The sequence below is a fragment of the Orbicella franksi genome, chromosome 14 (assembly GCF_964199315.1).
Source record: "Orbicella franksi chromosome 14, jaOrbFran1.1, whole genome shotgun sequence".
Lineage (NCBI taxonomy): Eukaryota > Metazoa > Cnidaria > Anthozoa > Scleractinia > Merulinidae > Orbicella > Orbicella franksi.
The window spans coordinates 12331151-12346108 of NC_138158.1; the positions used below are offsets into that span (position 1 = coordinate 12331151).

The window sequence follows — 14958 nt, forward strand, 5'->3', positions numbered from 1 at the left end:
CTGAAGGATATCAGGTTATGTTTGGAAATATTCATTATGTAATCTGTGCAAGAATTGTCATTTTACCGGAAGCTTAGATTTTGCTTCACAAGAATGTGAAACTTTACACTTTTTGGCTTCTCACTACACAGACATTGAAATTGCTGTGAATCATTCTTAGGTTTAGTTACCTGGACTGGTCCTTCCTCAGTCAAGATAATTAAGCCATTATTTAAATTTCCAGTTCATCCTGAATAAATTGAGGCCTGAATACTTAGATACACTTTACACATTTAAGTGAAAGGTCTAAAATAAGCCCAATCTAGCAGGTAAAAAAGCTGACCATGATTTATGATTTCGCATTTTTGGATCATCTAAGACGTTTTGCATGGATGCTTATCGAAGTTTTATGAAATTACACTTGAGCCCTCATTTATGTCACACATGAGTGCCTTCACTGGAATTTAAAATTGGTTGATTTAAATGAAGCTCCATTTGAAAATTTTAAAGCTGATGACTTACAAGGTTTTTGTTTTTAAAAGAGAGAAATGTTTCATTAACTTGCTGCAGAAATTAAACAACCCCCAAAAGCATTTTGTTACAGACAAGAAGCTTCATGTCATCGCTGGGTAAGAATGGTGTACATTTCAAAGGTGCAGAAGTTGGGATTTTGCTCAACTTTCTTTGTCATTCTTGAAACATTATTTACACGATACCATAAGAATGAAAGTGTAACTTAGGAAAGCTGTGTCCTAAGTTTATTTTGTCAAATTATCAGAAGGTTTGAGACACTGCCAATTTTTAGGTTACATGGCCGCATTACTGACATTCACTCCTAGATCTTTTTCTGCTGTCTTTGTATTACACATGCAAGTGAAAATTTCCTGTTATTGTTTTGTGCTGTTCTTAACATGAAGTAAACTTCGTTGCAGTAGATCATTATGTCCAATGTTCTGTACAGTTTTTGTGAATTTTCTTGAAAATAAAAACAGTTTTGAACAAAAAATATACATGTAGCAGTTTTATTAACTCATCATAGGTTATAATTACCTGAGTGAAGTATGAGGTTAGTCAATTTTTCAACTACGTGCCACCCCTGACTCAGTCATAAAAAAGGTTGCTCTTAAATACATAATTGTATCATAAAATAATAATCATCAAACAAACCTGAAGCCACATTTACAGTGTGCATATTTTTCCATATACATTGAATGTCTCACTACATTAATTGTAATATCTTCATTATTTGTCTGTAAATAGCTCTTCAGAGATTCCACAGTACAGACTTCCATACGATGCAGTTAATTTTGAAGTGGAACTTATGAAGGACCTAGGAGTGAAGGTAATCAGAAACACTGATTAAAGGGCTGTCAATCCCAAAACATCAAACTGTACATATTTTTACACTATTTGAGCACTGAGCAAACACTTGACCAACTTACTATAACCTGTTAATTTGTGTGCTGCACAGCAATAATTTATTTTGTTACGTAATTGTTTATAATAACTACATGTACATATAGTTAATAATTTCTGATGGCCTTAATTGTTTTTGGACAAGTTAATAGGGAGATTGAGGTCAGGAGATACTTGCAAATTAAGGTTACTTCCCACCTTCGCGGGTGCCCTTCAGGAAAAAATTCGTACGTGCGCCAGTTTCAATAAAACCTAAACAAACTATATATCAGTAGAAAGCTTAATAAATGTAGTTTTTGAGAAAAATATAATTTAAGTGACTTTTTCTTTTGGGAAGTGTCAGCAGCTGGTAAACCGTGAAATGACCGAGAGTTGTTCTCGTGAATTAATCGGGTATCGAATGCCGCGGCACGAGCAAAATGGCTGCACAGTCTTATTCAACAGGCATCAATCAACAAAACGGTGTCAGGCTTTTTCGATCTTCTGATTGGTTGCCAAGATATCCTAGTCCAAAGTTGAAGAAGCTAAAAATATACGAGACGCATTGCGTAAATGGTCGCCACAGGAAAAATACTTCAAATATGATAATTTCCTGACACTGTTTTGTTTGTTATTATCTGTGGAACGCTTTGGCCAAATTTTACGAAAATCCGTGAAATCTACATACCCTATTAATTCGCTCAAAGTAGACACATTCTACGAGAAATCAAACACGAGATTTTCGCTCGAAAAGGTTTGTAAACAACTCGCGCCGCCCCAGGAGATTATGTCGCCTCTTGAAACCGCGAGCCAATGGCGTAACAGGACCTCCTGGTGTCAACTAAAATGGGTTGGAATTTCCCGGGAAAAGTGTTGCATTACAGTCACGTTTTCGATCTTTTGACCAGCAAGACGAAAGAAAAGCAATCCTGGCAGTCGGTAAAGTTGCCAAAGGCATCAATGAAACGTGTCAACTGAAGGAGAATCAATCGAATCGAGCAAGAACATTCGGGCTGATTTGACCATGAATCCTTATTTATAGGGGGAGGAAGGTTTAGAACGCTTAGAACTCTTTTTGCCGCAGAGTGGCCACGGCCTGTTAGTCGAAGTCTGCCGGAGGAACACTCAGGGTTTTTAAACGGCAAATCCATTCGGCTCATAGTCCAGTCCTGGGAACTTCTTCAAAGTTTATTCCTTCACTTCCATAAAAACTGCAAGTGACTCAGCCAGTAAGCTGTCGATTGAGCTCGTCCAGATTGACAATACTGTGGTATTTCGTGTCGCTCGTTTCGAATTCTCCATCATCAGTTTCGTCTGATTCTGACGATGAGCCTCCGGGGTAAGTTGCATTATCGAAAGCTTTGATTTTTAAGCGACTTGCTCCAACGGAAGAACCAAGTGAACCAGCTGAATTAGACCGCTCGTGTTCATCGGTCGATGTCGACAAAGGTGCTTGGCCGAACCAAGAGCCTTTATCGCTTTCTACGAGGCTTCTTTTCCTTTCTTCCCCAAAACCCTTCCTTTTTCTCTTCTTTGGCCCTGGTTTTTTCGTTGATTTTACCCATGGACTTCTTTCTGTTTTAGATTTCTCCATGAAACTTGAACGTGCAATGTACAAAGAAAATATGCAAATCACATGAAATAAGAACCCGCTTCCCACGAAATTTCCTCCGAGACGTCACCTACTTATGAGATTATGACACCTTCATTATTTATTAACTTTTATTGGAAAACAAATTTTGTTAAATAACGTCGACGATTTTTGAGATTTTTAAGTTTTTTTTGCTGTAAATGTTAGATAAAATGATAAACTTCAATTTAGGCAAATAAAAGAAAAAATGATTTTTTTCACTCTTGAAGGTGGGAAGTAACCTTAAGCTAATGCATGCATTAAAAATACTATTTGCAATTACCACTATGGTAAAATGTTCACTCTTGAATCTTTAACTATTAAAGGGCTTGTAAACCCAAAAATACAAGTTTTTCTTATTCAACGCAAACAGCAACGAAGAAAACGAATTTGGCATTTATTTTGCTTGTTTCGGTTTCGTGAAGGAGAAAAACATCTTTTATGAGAAAAAAATCCACTTCCGGTGAAAACAATAGCCATCTGCCGTGACGTAAGCGGTGGAACACAAGCATTGCACAATAGGGATTCCATATTAGAATTCTATGGCAGATTGGGAAAGTGGGAGTAGCTTGGAGAATCTTTTATCGGATGACAGAGATTCAAATTTGGTGAATTTGTATGATAGTGATGTAGAAAATTCAGTTGTAACTGTGGAACAATCTGGGCCTTGTCCGTATCAATTTGAGCCACGAAGGGTCTGACAAAACGATCAACAAGAAGCCAGCCCAGAACCAGATGACAACAACTCAGACCATCTTGGAAACACAGACTGGTATTTAATCACTTTGCAATTAAATTACATTTTTAGCAGATGAACATCAATTGAAGCTGGCGCATAGTCAGATTAGCACGCAAATAGAAGCTCACCAAATTTTGTTGTTGTCTTTTTTCCTGACCTTTCTTGGGCGCATTAAAAGGTGCGAGTGTTAAGTATGTCAACCAATGCCGACTGTCCTCGAAAGTGGTTGCTGCGCTGAAATTGGAAAAGTCTGGCAAAAAGTAGAAAATCAGAGGCCAGAGATACAAATGAAATGTATTACTGAGCATCCAGGATTTCAGTCAACCTGTCTTGATGTTTGGGTGCTTGAAACTGCTTATTACGCATTCAGGCAGCAGCACGGCGCAGATAATCACACAGGAAACGAGTATGTTTACTATTATTTTAACTATCACGGTTCAATTGTCAGATTTACCTCTGCCGTAACTGGTTTTATTTTAGCACAACACTAGTGAAAATAGTTATTTCTCTGTATTTTCTATGTAGGAGATTTTGATACATTGCCTGTCGGCAGCTTGTTCGTTGGTGCTGGGGTTATCTTTGTACTTGTTTATCTTCAAGGACTCAAAGGGAAGCCAGTTGCATGCAAAAATCAATGGCGTGTACACGTTTATCCTGATTGGTTGAATGCAGAAATACAATCATTTGATTGGTTTACATTTTTGATGAGTAAATGTCTAAGTTCTGAATGGAATTAAAGTCATTCCCCAGTATTGCATTGCGCATCGTTACTGTGCATAATTTATGGCATCATTAGCACGCATCCATACATGCACACATTGAAATTATGGTGGATTTGCCTTGATTTTGAGTTCTGTCAGTTGAAAAATGGCTATAGCTCACTTATGAGTTTGGGCACCCCAAATGTTTTTTTCCAGTCACTTTAATCAACTAATCATTAGGTTTGTGTGAGAAAAGACGGATCTGTTTTCTATTGTTGAAAATTGAATAAATAAGGAAAATAGCAGCTGCACTGTAGTCTTTTCTATTTTACAGTTTGATAGTTGTGGCAAGCAATTTGGTTCCAATATTTTAACAAGGATTCCGCTGTCTGTCAAAATCAAACTTAAAAAGTTTATTTGTGTCTGACACAGGTATTGACTGTAGTGTGAAGGGTGTTTTCATGAGTCTGGGCTCACAAAGAATTTACAATAACTTGGAATGCGTTCTTGTAATAAGCATTAAATAATGCTAAAATGGAACATTTTTAATGCCTCACTGCTCCTTAATGAGTATGGGCACCCCCTTTTTTATTTTAAAATTTAAGTTCTCATATGATAAATATTCATTGGACAACAACTGGCGCCCATTTTATGAAGCTCGATTTGGCGTAGAAATTTTCGTAGAGCTCTATGACTCTACACTTTCGTCACCAGTCTCCTCCTACGTGTTGGAAAGATGCATTACCTCCTACTTCATAGCTTTTACTGTAGTTGTGTATTGGTACTATGGTTACCTGCCTATTTCGTAACATTTGATTTCAAACCATGTACCCTCTAAGTCCATCTACGCTCTTAGTTCTACCAGCTACTCTCTTCGATCTACACTCTACGATCTACCATCTACCTTCTAAGCCCATCTATGCTCTACTCTATACGTTCTACCAGCTACTCGCTCTACAATCTACCATCTACCCTCCAAGCCCATCTACGCTCTACGTTCTACCAGCTACTCTCTTCGATCTACGCTCTATGATCTACCATCTACCATCTACCATCTAACCCAATCTACGCTCTACTCTCTATGTTCTACCAGCTATTCGCTCTACGCTCTACGATCTCCATCTACACTCTAAGCTTATCTACGCTCTACGCTCTACGCTCTACGCTCTACGCTCTACGCTCTACGCTCTACGCTCTACGCTCTACGCTCTACCCTCTACGCTCTACGCTCTACCCTCTACCCTCTACCCTCTAAGCCCATCTGCCTGGAAGGTTATTGGAATTTTTATTTTTTTAAAATTTTTTAAATTTTGTAATGAATACTAGTGAGCAGTACAAGGGACGACTTCTTGTCGTTGTAAGCTTTTTCGTTTATTTCCGATGTGTTTCATCTCTGTCCGAGACTTCTTCAGGGAATGATTACAACTAACATTGAACAGCATATATAGCACATAAGCAAGCCTAAGTATAACTACCCATGGAAGTGAATAACTGCTGAAAAATGCTGTAAACAGACGTTACAAGAAATGTCTTAATGCATATGTTATTGCATGTTGTTATATTTTGGGGGCCGTACGATTAGCGCTAATGTATGGCCCCCAAAATATATAGAAAAGTTAAAAGATAAAAAAAAAAATTAAAAAATTAAAACATTAGAAAAAGACATACTTTTTGTTTGGAAGGGTCCTAAAGAAATCCTATTAGAGTTTCTTAGTTGTCTCTATAGCAAGAATGATTGTATCAAACTTACATAGTATGTTATTGACGAAAGTAGTATTTCATTTCTCCATTTATTTCTTTACAAAGATGCTAATTTTAGCACTCTGCAGTTTTCTACCTATCAAACGCCACTAAATAAGTGTCTCTACATTCCCTTTGAGTCATTTTATTCCGCGAGCAACAAGAGGGCCTTTATTAGAGGTGAGCTCATGTGCCAATTACTAGAAATAGCTCCACGATTGAAGCCTTAGGCAAAACGCGAGAAATTCTGAAAGTGCATCCGGCTTTGCGGTTACCCAGTTGGGTTTTTACTTCCTTTATTCAGGGAGGTTAAATACAGTAACAGAACTAAATGGCTTTCTCTAAAATGTAAATCACGCAACGGTAGAATGGCAGTCTTTAAATCTTCATTTAACTGTAGTCATGCTAACTGATGTGAAGCACATTTTGTTTGAGAAAACAGTCCTAAGAAAATACGTGTGCGGATTGGTTAAAAATTGTGGTTCTATTAAGCAATTAGATTATGAGTTTGAGATTTCTATTGCGTGACAGCTGAACAGGGTGCAACCTGAGTCAGCAATCAAGCATAGAAATTGAGAGCAAATAATCTAATTGTTTTAGTATAAATCTACTAGTCATTCAAAACTTTACCTAAATCCTCTTCAAAGACACTACAAAAATGCCAATAAGTGGCCGTAATTTTGTTAAGAAGTGCACACTGCTACACTACTCACTGTCTAGTGTAGCCAATCATAGAACAGCTTTCGTAATAGAACGTTAGTAGATTTATACTAAAACTTGATAGGAACACAGAACTAGCACGAGCTGTTGACGTGATGATGGCGTGAGCAAAGATAATTTACATTTTGATAATCAAAGTTAACAAGTTGTTTTCCTTTTTTTGTCGCAGTGTTTTCTAAAAGAAATAGAAAACATGTTCTCTGTGTTTCTATCGAGTTATAGAAACACTCGTGAAAGTTGGGGAGAACTCAAAAAAGCTGTGGAAACTGTGCATTTCTCGTTCCCCCAAACTTCCACTTGTGTCTCTATAACCCGATAGAAACATGGTACTTGTTTTCTATTTCTTAAATAGTGTACCCAAACAGTGCGAATGCTTAGGTCACGTGACTTTGAACGCTTAGTGGATGGTTTGTGACCACGTGGAGATGTTGTTTACTAGTTTTTAGAGTCGTAATTTATCGTAGAGATTGCTGTGCATTTCAAGTTCGAATAAATGGTTTAACTCAGAACCATACTGGTAGCAGAGCGAGGTTCACGTTGTGGAAATTTGCTGAATTCAAGAAAATACCATCAAATTCGAGAAGAAGAAGCGCTGTGACCGAGCGAAGGGCGCAGACGATGGCGAAGATACCCGTGATGAAATTGCAGATAAAATAGAAGAGCAAAAGATCAAGAAAGCCAAGTCGAAATCGCTATTCACAAGACAAAAAAATCAGCTTGCGGATTTATTAGAAGATGGAGTGGCTAGTAACTGTGAAATAAGAACGTCGAGCTCGAGGAGCGATTACGCAAAAAAAAAGAAGAATCTGTCAAGCATGCCTGTTGTCAAAAAGAAATGGAAGTTGAAGTTATAAAGGCGAAGGAGGAATTAGCCCATGTGAAAGGAGATTGCAAAGAGAAATATTCAAAGCTTGAAGGTGCCATAGACCAGGAGCTTGAGTTGTCGCCTTCAAGCTTGCCAAAAGGGATGTTAATCCAGAAGAGGACGAGAAGACTGTTGAAGAATCATGAGCTCGGGAAAGACGTGGAAACAATTGACGAGGGTTTCTATTCTGGTATTTAGTGGAGACAAGCGGTCATATGGAAGCTGGAAGGCAGCATTTATGGCTTGTGTTGATTAAGCGCCAGCCACTGCAGAGTATAAATTGTTGTAGCTAAAGAAGTACCTATCTGGAGAAGCATTGGCAGCAGTTGAGAGCTTAGGACATTCGGCCAAGGCCTATGAAGTGGCCAAGGGCAGATTGGAGAGAAGATTCGGTGGTCAACGTCGTCAGATCAATTTGCACTTAGAGGAATTGGACCAGTTCTGACCAATTCCAGGACCTGGACAGGTTGACAGACTTACTGGACGTGATTGTGATAAATCTGAAAGAGGCCGAAAGAAAAGAGGAACTTGGCAATGGGTCCTTGTACACGAAGGTACAAAAAAAATGACGAGTACCATGCTTGCTAATTACAACAGATGGTGGTTTGAGCAGAAAAAAATGGAATTTAAATTGTTGAGACACTTTGTGAGTGGATCATGCAAGAAGCTTAATTTCAGACTGTTGTGGCAGAGACACTATGTGGGCTGACAGGAAAATGAAGAGATAGGTCACACATTCTTTGGTCAGACAGGCGGTTCAGGAAAGCCTGTTAGCACAAATTGCCCACTTTGTAAGAAAGATCATCCCGTGTGAAGCTGTGAACTGTTTAAGTAAATGGATGTGCAAAGTCGTTAGCAAAAGGCTAAACAGCTAAGAATCTGTTATTGTTGCCTCTGAAGAAATCACAAGGGAGGGCAATATGCTCAAAATAGTCGGTGTGGTATTGATGCCTGTCAGAAAATGCACAATCAAGTATGCATGGAGATCAGTTTGTAAATGATGGAAGTGCTAGCGAGTCACAAGTGATGGAGCCAGAGAGAAGCCTACACTTGGACATTGGGGCTAGTGAAAACAATGCATGCAGTTCTGGGACAGAGGGGAGCGAAGTACTTGTCCTGAACACTCCTTAACAACAACCATGGCAACCACAAAAGCTCCAGAGCCAGCAAAGTATCTTGCCTTGCGTACAGTACGTGTAGTGGTGAAGAATGGGGAGCAAAGAATGATCGTAAATGCCTTACTAGATGAAGAAAGCACAAGGACCTACATAAATGGTGATGTCGCTGCTGAGCTAGGATTGGAAGGAAGTACCCAACGGATCAAAGTTAATGTGTTAAATGGCGAGGAAGATTCCTTTGAAACCGTGCCAGTGGAGTTCGACCTGCAGAGTATCGATGGCAAGACTTGTGCAAGAATTTCATCATTTACAGCAATACAGGTGACTGGGAACATAAGACCAGTTAACTGGAAAGGGCAATTGGGAAAGTGGAAGCACCTGCAAGGTGTTAACTTCCCCAGTCTTGGCCCTCGGCCAGTCATTGACATGTTGATTGTCTTAGACTATGCTGAATTGCACTTTTCCATTGGAAATGACTGTGGCCAACCTGGGGAGCCAGTGGCTCGACTGACACGTTTAGGCTGGACGTGTATTGGGTCACCTGAGTTGACAGAGGACAGCGTGCAGCAGACAAATTTCAACATGACCCATTTTGTTCACCAGCAAGAGAAAGAATCGAGTTCCATATTGCAGAAGTTTGGGAGGTTGACTCATCTGGGTCAATCACAGAAAGTGAACTGTTGAAAAAAGAGGAGGCTGAAGTGATAAAAGGATTTGAGAGCTCAGTGCAGTTCAAAGGAGAAAGATATGAAGTAGACATGCCATGGAAACCAAATGCCCCTGAGTTACCAAACAAATATGAGATGGCAGTGAACCGGTTGATCAGCACTGAAAAGAGACTTTTGAAGGATCCAGACGTCATCAGCAAGTACATACAGAAGGGCTACATTTCTAAATTGACACGCTCAAAGACAGAAGAGAAGGCCTAATATCTTCCACACTTCGCAATTGTGAGACCTGAAAAGACAACTACAAAGACTAGGGTGGTTTTCAATGCCTCTGCAAAATTGGATGGACTGTCATTGAATGACATCATCTGCCAAGGACCAAAACTCCAAAGGGATATCTTTGATGTACTGCTACAGTAATGGTTTCCAGTAGCCCTAGTATGTGACATTGCAGAGATGTATCTTAGAATTTGGATATCACCCTCAAGTAGACCATTCCATCGTTTCCTCTGGAGGGACGTAGATCAGTCAAGACCTCCAGATGTTAATCAGTTCATTAGCCTTGTCTTTGGAGTTAACTCATGCCCCTATCAAGCACAATTTGTTTCTTGGAAGCATGCAAGGGAAAACCAAGAGCACTACCCAAAAGCTGCCGAGACAATCTTGGAGTCTACATAATGGATGACAGCATGGACTCTTCCCCTAACGAAGAGGTGTGCGTAAAACTTTACGAGGAACTATCAGCACTGTGGGGGTCCGCAGGTATGCATGCCAGAAAGTGGCTCTTTCCAACTCAGAGCAAGTACTGAAGAAGATACCTGAAGAAGACAGGGCTGTGAAAGTGGACTTAAACAAAGGAAATTTACCATCAATGAAGATGCTTGGTGTGTTGTGGTTGGCTAAGGAAGATGTTTTCACTTACAGAGTGAATCCGCCAGATGAGAAGTTCCAGTTGACCAAGCGAAATTTCCTGCATAAGATAGCCATGCTGTTTGACCCTATGGGGTTTCTGGCACCATACGTGATGCGAGCAAAGATTCTACTGCCAGAGATGTGGACCTCAGGATTAGATTGGGATAACCTAATAGACCAAAGCCAAGCTAGACAGGTCAAGAAGTGGTTTGAAGAGCTCACAGTCTTCAGAAGTGCAAGTCCCTTGTTGCCTGCAGTTGAACTCAGATGTTGAAACAGTTACCTTGCACACCTTCGCAAATGCGTCAGGGGATGCGTATGGTGCAGCAACTTACATTATGTACAAGTACAAGGGTGGTACAGTATCTACCAGCCTAGTGACACCACTAGACACAAGTGGCACCACTATCAGCTACAAGCTTTCTGAGACTCAAACTTATGGGAGCGGTTTTGGAATTAAGATTGGCCCTGTCCATAGCCAAGGTTCTTAAGATTGACCAGAACCTACTCACATTCTGGAGTGACAGCATGAATGTGCTGTGGTGGATACGAATACTTAGTTGCAGTTTCAGACCATTGGTAGCAAATCGGATAGGAGGAATACATGATTCAAGCAGTCCTACTCAGTGGTGTCATGTTAGCACACACCAGAACCCTGCTGACCTGCCAACACCCATCACCCCAAATCATTTCCTGATTGCACAAGTAGGAGGCCAGTTCGCTCCTGGATCAGTTGATAGTGGCCAGTTCAGTCCCAAGAAGAGATGGAAACAGATGCAAGAACTAGTGCAATATTTTTGGCACGGGTGGCTGCGAGAGTAGCCACCAACTTTGAATCGTAGGTCCAAGTGGTGGAAGGAACAAAAAGATGTCCAAGTCAATGATGTAGGCTTGGTAGTGGCACCGGACACACTGTGTGGGCAGTGGCTGCTCGGTAGAGTCATAATGGTCTTTCTAGGAAAGGACAAGCACATGAGAGTTGTCAAAGTCAGAGTTGGCTGCAAGGAATTGTTAGACCGATGTTGTTGAGACCGATCACCAATATTGTTGGGACTGATCACCAGAATCTGCCCATTAGAACTCCTTACAGAAGATGTCACAGAAGAATAGAACAATAGCAAACTTTAAGAGAACTAGAACTATAGTGAACCTTTAACCTAGAAACACACGAAACTCTTATTGATAGGTCGATGAGCCACTGGCCCATCGAGAAGGGGGAGTATGATGTGAAGGACATTTTGTTATAGTGTACTCGAGGTGCGAATACTTAGTTCAGGTGACTTTGAACGCTAGGTGGATGTTTTGTGACCACGTGGAGATGTTGTTTACTAGTTTTTAGGGTCGTAATTAGTCACGGAGATTGCTGTTCATTTCCAGTTCAAATAAAATTAATGGTTTAACTCAGAACCACTAACATCAAGCTGGTTATCCAGAGACCTTTACCAGACTTAGATTGTATTCTCAGTTATAAATCTACTACTACTTTAGCACATCTATGTAAATAGTATGTTTTTTGGGGGCCATACGATTAGCTCTAATCGTATGGCCCCCAAAATATAACAACACACAATAACATATGCATTAAGGCATTTCTTGTAACGTCTGTTTACAGCATGTTTCAGCAGTTATTCACTTCCATGGGTAGTTAAACTTAGGCTTGCTTATGTGCTATATATGCTGTTCAATGTTAGTTGCAAGATAGCTCCATCTAGCCCACTTGGGTAGCCAATCACAGCACAGGATTCGGTTCATCTTGCCCACTCATGGAGTTAGCCATGTAATAAGGTAATTTATAGACATGTTACTGCCAAACAGCATTGGATGCACACACAAATTAAAAGTGAGCAAGTAATGTTTGATAAATGAGTTGTTGATCCAGTTACTGTTATGCCCAATCCACACAGTTTCACTATGATCAGTTGAGTCAGTAATCGAAGAAGGGGTACTTTCATACCCACTGAAAGAAAAGAGGGATAGGGCAAGATCATAATTATTAGCCCCTAACTTGGAATTCAAACAACAGTTTGATTTTTTTTTACTACACATGTATACTCAGTGGCACACCAATCACTTCCTGGAATGTGCCCCCTTTGGCAAATACAAGAATGTGTGTGGCATGTCACTGTTTCCATGATGGTAAAATCATCACCTCAATGCACTGCCCACTTCATGTCTGAATGTTTGGAATACATTCTTTGACTGGTACATCACTGAACATCATCGCCCATGAAAAAATTTGTGCAAAAAATGACCAGTGCATGCATATTTTTTAAACATGAAACTATACTCTTAAATTATTATAATTTTAATGGAAAAATATATAAAATACATTAATATGAAAATATGAAAATGGTGAGAAAAGGAAACCCTTAAGACATAAACCAATGCGAGGTCTATGAAAGAGTCATGGGACCCCATACAAGATAGACCAGCTAAATATTTAGAAACAAAAAAATGTAAAAATTTTCAAAAACAACATGAAAAACATGGACATATCATTTATTTCTCCCTAAAAACTAAATACTCCATCACACCTTTCTTAAAATTGGCGATAGTTGTAGCCTTTCAGACTGATAAGGGTAGAGAGTTCCACATGTCTACAATTCTGTTAAAATAGCTAAATTTAAATAAAATTATTTCGTTCTTGGATAATTCTTCTTCAGAGTGCATTCATCCTTTCTCCTTAGTGAATATTTATCAGAGTCTGAGAAAAACTGTAGATATGCAGATAAATCAATATTTAAGTAGCCATTTAAGGCTTCATAAAGAAATAAAAATTTAATGTCAAATAAAGAATTGAGCTTTTCTCTTCGTTGCTCGTAATCAACATCAATCTTTACAATAATAAACTTTGTTGCTCCACGCTATTGGTGCTATTTCTGGATGTGTGTGGTAACCACACAACAGTACAAAACTCCAACTGTGATCTGACCAGGGAAAGATACCAAGTTATCTGTGTATAAACATTTGGAAGTCCTTAAATTTAGAGGTTCTTTTTTGTAAGACCTAGGATCTTGTTGACCTTTTATCAATATGAGTGTTCCAAGACAGATTACAGCTGGTAACCAAGCCAAGATCAGAAAACTCAGATGTTAACTCCAGGATGTTATTATTCAGATATAAGTCAGAGTGATTAGGTGTTTTCCTTTTAGTGATATGCATTAGTTTGCATTTCTTTATATTGAACTCCATGAGATTTTGCCGACCCCATGCATATAAATTGTCAAGATCTGACTGGAATACAGATCAGCTGGACAGTTTATCACCCTCTAGATGTTTTGCAGACACAGTAGTCTAAGGCATAACTAATTCAGACAGGCTTTTTTTCTATTCTGCTTGGAAAGAAGTTTACATTTGCCATAGCTATGGAGACTTCATGCTGTCCTGCTGTCAAAAACATTGTAATTAACCAATACTTGTAGTTCTTCATAGCATTTGAGAAAGACGTGCAATTTTCTTGATGTGTAATGGAATATTGTTGCACACTTTAACACCAACACTGCTATCAGTCAACAGGTGAAATAATGTCTGCCCAACAATTTAAGGATTGATTATTCAACCCCAAAATATCAGTCTCCCAGAATTTTCATACATGTACACACTGTATGTTGCAAATGTCGTTAATGTACTCTTAGTTATGCAAAAATATAATATAGTTGATATTTCTAAAATTAAGTACTTTAGAATTAATTTCCTCCAGAATAGAAAACAAAAAGTTGATCTGAATTTGTTGCAGATTGAACTTGGTAAAGGTTTGGGCAAAGGTGGTTTTTCCATTAAATCTCTCAAGGAAACAGGATACGAAGGCATTTTTGTTGGTATTGGTAAGTTATTTTGAAGCTTTACCTGATATTTCAAACATTCAAAACAATATTCTGAAAACAAGACAGGGTGCAGAGTATTTTTGATGAACTTCAATGGGATATTAAAACTGTATCACAGTGCTTTTTTAATTTAAGAGGTAACAGTCAATGTTTCACTACGGTTGTATCTTTGTATGTTGCAGCATTTCAGTCATAATCACTGGATACAAGAAGCTATTAACCTGAGCAATTAACTGAGTTTAACTAATTTGCTGCTTAAAAAGTGCACCACGAGTGAATTCTTGGGAAAGTAGTCACAGAAGTCACATAAAATATGTGAAGATTTTCTTAGAATTTCTGAAGATAGTTAGAAACTGAACTATTTTGTAGTAATTAGTGATTTTGCACAGCTGATGTTTAAGTAGAATCCTCTCCCATCAAACACTTAAAGGTGCTCAGTCTCAGTATTTTGAGTTGTTTTGGCAATTCTGCTGACCAGGGTATTTCATGAGCGGACTGACTATTGTGAACAGAATGGCTGCCAAAGTAGTAAACTGAGCTTTTGCATTTGGAATTAAACAAGTGCCCCCAAATTAAATACTATTTGGTATGCAACAAAGGTGTTTGTATAAATTATTGTACATTTTGGAGATTTTCAGCCTGGATATGGGCCAAATTAGCTCTGATC

The 14958-nt window shown here is 38.9% G+C and overlaps 2 protein-coding genes and 2 pseudogenes across 10 annotated transcripts in view; 3 read left to right on the forward strand and 1 right to left on the reverse strand.

The window, feature by feature from the left end:
• The window catches only part of LOC145467664 (dihydropyrimidine dehydrogenase [NADP(+)]-like), a 278425-nt gene that overhangs the window by 99344 nt on the left and 164123 nt on the right, over window positions 1-14958 (forward strand). For all 7 annotated transcript variants that reach the window (XM_081451259.1, XM_081451260.1, XM_081451265.1 and 4 more), the window contains 2 exons: window positions 1240-1321; window positions 14204-14291. In XM_081451259.1, coding sequence (XP_081307385.1) covers window positions 1240-1321; window positions 14204-14291 — 170 coding nt within the window. The remainder of the gene's footprint in view (window positions 1-1239; window positions 1322-14203; window positions 14292-14958) is intronic.
• LOC145467748 (uncharacterized) overlaps window positions 1335-14958 on the reverse strand; it is a 113261-nt gene continuing 99637 nt past the window's right edge. Inside the window, exons 1-2 of one of the 3 annotated variants that reach the window (XM_081451351.1) lie at window positions 5514-6022; window positions 1335-5348 (exon numbers count right to left, since the gene is read on the reverse strand). In XM_081451351.1, the coding sequence (XP_081307477.1) occupies window positions 2597-2968 (372 nt within the window). In that variant the 5' untranslated portion in view covers window positions 2969-5348; window positions 5514-6022 and the 3' untranslated portion in view covers window positions 1335-2596. Of the gene's footprint in view, window positions 6023-14958 lie in introns of those variants that run through there. The other 2 variants (XM_081451350.1, XM_081451349.1) reach the window with 2 other exon arrangements.
• On the forward strand, window positions 8849-9975 carry LOC145467703 (uncharacterized; annotated as a pseudogene).
• On the forward strand, window positions 10410-13060 carry LOC145467722 (uncharacterized; annotated as a pseudogene).